The 4,324-nt window shown below is 60.4% G+C and overlaps 1 protein-coding gene across 1 annotated transcript; it reads right to left on the reverse strand.

Moving 5' to 3' along the window:
• Window positions 1-210: 210 nt before the first annotated feature.
• On the reverse strand, window positions 211-3,672 carry LOC136498866 (uncharacterized). Its single transcript, XM_066494582.1, has 2 exons — window positions 2,463-3,672; window positions 211-682 (listed from the first exon to the last, which is right to left on the reverse strand). Exons 1-2 carry the CDS (start codon window positions 2,946-2,948, stop codon window positions 674-676), a joined length of 495 nt encoding a protein of 164 aa, XP_066350679.1. The 5' UTR covers window positions 2,949-3,672; the 3' UTR covers window positions 211-673.
• Between the last annotated feature and the right edge of the window lie 652 nt (window positions 3,673-4,324).

Here is a 4,324-nt window from a genome sequence, read left to right on the forward strand (position 1 = left end):
GGGATATACCCCCAGGTACCACAAGATGGTACATGGGCCGCACCATCCGAGGTGGCCCGGCCCGTAAGATCGAGGCGTGCACGACAAGATTACAAGTTGTACTAGATATTGTAATAGTACCAAATAGGATACTTTACTTGTAACCCTCCTCCTCCAGACTATATAAGGAGAGGCAGAGGTCTCCCTCAGGGAGGACAATCCATCTACAACGGATCATCTAGAACTCAATCAATACAAATAACAGAGCACATGACGTAGGGTTTTACGCCACACTAGCGGCCTGAACCTATATAAATCTTGTGTCTTGTGTCTCTGTAACCATCCGGTTCGTGTCTTGCGCACCGTCTACTGACAATCTACCATTATGGGCATACCCCTAGATGGACTGCCGACCATATTTCGTCGACAAAGTGGATCTAAACCCGTACCCATAAAACATGCTGACACGTGAGGCCCATATGTCACCTTCCTGTCCTCTCTCTTCTGTCTCGGACTCGATCGAGGAAGTGGGCCGCGGCACGCACGACATAGTCAGGGCTGCTCGTGGCCATGGGGCGGCAGGCGAACCGCCAGTAGGCTGCTGCGCCTCTAGCTCACGCTCGCCACGCTCCTCCGATGCGACCTCCTCACGGACGTCGCACGAGTTCCTCGCACAGGTAGGCGGACTTCTCGCTTACTCCCTCTGTTCCAAAAAAAAGAGTTATTTTCGCTTAACAACTTTTTAACTTTGATCAAATATATTTAACAAAATATTAATATTTATGATACATAATTAATACCATTAGGTAGACCATTGAATATACTTTCATAATAAACTTGTTTGGAGATATAAATATTGCACATATTTTCTATAAATTTAATTAAAGTTAAAAAGTTTGACCAGCCTGATTTTCATAGTGACTTTTTTTTATGGAGGGAGTAGCGATTAAGGTACGCACAGCGTTGCAGCGGCCAGCGCGACCGACGCAACAGCAAGGACGCTGGCGCACGAGTGCTCACTCATCATGCGACCCCCCTAAGGATAATTCCTGGCTCTTTTTGTTGTGAAATATTGGGGGGGGGGGGGGGGGGGGCCATGGCCCCTGCCAGCCCCCCCTTGGCTCCGCCACTGGGTCGCGGAAAGGAGCTTTGGCCGCGAGCCTGTCACTGCGGCGAGGGACCAGGCTAGCGTGCGGCGCGTGGGCGCGGTGGTGTGTGCAGGAGACTCTCTTGTAGCGGCAGGCGAAGGGAGTTGATGAAGAGTGCCCCGACATCGATGATGTCAGTGGCCGCTACCGCGGCGTCCTCACCATCCATCCCCGGCGCCTCAGCATCTGCGAAGCTGAGCTGGACCAAACGTGGCGGCGAACGTGTGTCCGCCAGCGCTGCCTGGGCCTCCAGAGGGGTAGATGGGCGCAGCACTGGAGCGGCTGTTGACCGACTCGCGACAAGGTTGGCAGCGATCTCATCGAGCATCGGGTCGATCCATACGGGAGGCCTCGCGCCCTCATGCAGCGCCAGCGCGAGTGGGTCAGTTAAGGTGGCGGCGGCGTCGGCGTAGTCAGGAGTCACGGCGATGTTTATGTCCCTCGGCAGCTTGCTCCGGCGACGCCGTCGTCGATAACGGATGCCATTGGCGCCCTCCACAGACCCCTGCGTGGCTCTATCCGAGCCACCGTGTGGCGCGTGCGGGGAAGGCCGTGAGCCGCCACCCACAACCGCCGGCGTTGAAGGGGCCAGGCAAAGAATCTGTCTGACAATGATAGGGGCCGCCTGTTGCGAACATAGGTTCTGGCACGGTTCTGGCGCGCTAAGAGCACCTTGGCCACCGTCGCCGTTGTCGACGCCCTAGCGACCAGGTCGGAGTTGGCGCGGGTGCGTACGCTCCCGCACACGGTCCAAAGAAAGGCGCCCAGGCGGACAACAGTGCTTGCAGTTCCTTGCCCGGTGCTTTGTGCTATGGCAGAAGAGGCAGCGGGACGGGGAGGTGCACCGGGCAGCGATGTGGTCCCCCGCCAGACAGTTGAAGCAGAGACCGTGGAGCGAAGGCGGCACAGGCCGTTGGCGACGAGGGTGAGGCGGGGCATGGCGGCGCCCACGCCGACGGCTTTGGACAAGCGTGAAGCCATCGGCATCAACAGGTGCAGCCACTCGAGGAACGTGGTGTCGAGGTAGCCACTCTGGAGGATGAGCACACGGAGGTGTCGGAGGTCGCCTGGCGTTCTTCATGAACCGACGATGGCGGCCATCCAGCGGCGACGCCTGATAGCGCTGGCCGAGTCGCTGGTGCACGGGCACACGTACGACTGGCCGTGGGCTGAGCCGCTGATGCGCGGGCACCCTAGCAGCCGGGTGCGGGGGCGACGTTGGAGGACCGTTGGCGTCCCTAGTCCTAGCTCGACAACGGCGGCGCCGCTCTTCTTGGTGATGACGACCGGAGGTGAGGCAGGGCTGGCCCCCTCAGGCACGGGCGAGGTCGTCACCTTGACAGCTCGACGAGTGGCCTCCAGGTACGGCGACTGGGCAGTAGAGGATGTGCAATCGAGATCAGGATCGCTGCAGTCCTCCATCCACCGCAGAGCCTTGGACCTGCCCGCGAACTGCATGGCAGGGAAGAAGGCTGAGGCAAGTGGGGACAGGGAGGAGCTCCTGCCCGTGGAGACCGCCCGCATCCAAGAGGCGCCCTTTACGACTCCGGCGTCCGCGAGGAGGGAGGCCATGGAGCCCAACACCTGTGGCGCCGGCGACGGGGAGGGAGTCTGCGCAGCCAACGTCGGAGCCGCATCGTTGTCATCGTCTTCATCCTCGTCACAGTCCGCAACGTCCTCAACGATAACCAGCGACTCATCCTCCAACGTCATGCGATGAGGCAGGGACGCTTGCGCCGACGCAGTCGTCGGCGGTGTCGGGGAGGCGGCCCGCGGAGGACAAGCCCCGGCACCCACGGGGCATGGCCCCGCGGGGGGCATGGCCGAGGTGGCTGTGGCGGCGGCGGCGGTGCGGTGTCGGAGGTCTACAGGAGGACGTCGAGGCACGGAGTCGGGCCCTCACCAACGTGGGGGTCGGGCCACGCCGTCGCCCCGTCGCCGACCTCACCATCGCTGGGCCTCAGCCTCCCCAGCTCCCCCACCCCTATAGGCCTCCGGCGTTGTTGGCGGCACGAGAGAGGCTGCTGGGTAGGGAGGAGAGGTGGAGGAAGGTGCCGCAGGTGCTGGGCTAGCGGCCACCAGCAGCGTCGGCGCGGGGGCAGCCCGGGCACGCCATGGACGACCCTCGCGACCTGGGGTGCGGGGACCGGGCGCACTAGGGATTGGGCAGGAGTAGGGGTCTTGGACCCATCGGAGGAGAGCCTGGACGACGGAGGTGCCGGATCCAGGCTCAGATGCGGCGGGGCTGGGGTGGAAGAAGCGGATCTGGGAGGATTGGAGTTGGGAGGAGGAGGCTCGGGGGGGATGACGAAGGGGAGGAGGAGCGGATCCAGGAACGTGGTGTCGACGTAGCTCTGGATGGCATCAACAGGCGCCCACGCCGACTACGTGTCTCCCATCCAGAACTACTGAACTATGAAGCACCAAGTCACCAAGACGAGTTAGGATGATGACCAACCGCGTCCAAGAAGCAGCAGCTCACGCCTCCTACATTGGCAACTGCAATTAATGTGCTATTGTCTATTGTATTGAGGCTAGTTTCATGTCTGAATCGCATGGAAGAAGACAGTTCAAGCTAGTAGGCAGCCTGTGGCGCGGCCCAAGTGGTCATCCTGCTGTGGGCTAACGCCCGCGCCGATGGGCGTCACCCTGCTGGCCCGAGTGGTCATCGGCGGCGTTGTAGAGTAGTCACACTATGCCAAAACATGACACCTTAATCAGTGACTCGGAATTGATACACGTCACTGATGTGAGATCAGTGACACGGATAAATAGAACACATCACTTGCTAGGTGTCGCCCACTGCCTCAAAAGAAAAATGTGTCACTGATGACAACTTATCAGGGACTCTTCTCAGCTAGATGAGTCTCTGATAAGAAGGACCCTTATCTGTGACTCGTTTCCGGGAAGGGAGTCGCTGCTATAGGAGCACGGATCTGAAAAAATTATCAAACCCAGTAAAATTGAAGAGTCAGGTCCGCTCGTCCGCTCCAGCCCTCAGCGGCTCGGCCCGTTCTCCCCCCGCACCACCGCGCCCATGGCCCCTGCCAGCCCCCCCTTGGCTCCGCCACTGGGTCGCGGAAAGGAGCTTTGGCCGCGAGCCTGTCACTGCGGCGAGGGACCAGGCTAGCGTGCGGCGCGTGGGCGCGGTGGTGTGTGCAGGAGACTCTCTTGTAGCGGCAGGCGAAGGGAGTTGA

This window comes from Miscanthus floridulus, chromosome 13 (genome assembly GCF_019320115.1).
Source record: "Miscanthus floridulus cultivar M001 chromosome 13, ASM1932011v1, whole genome shotgun sequence".
Classification (NCBI taxonomy): domain Eukaryota; kingdom Viridiplantae; phylum Streptophyta; class Magnoliopsida; order Poales; family Poaceae; genus Miscanthus; species Miscanthus floridulus.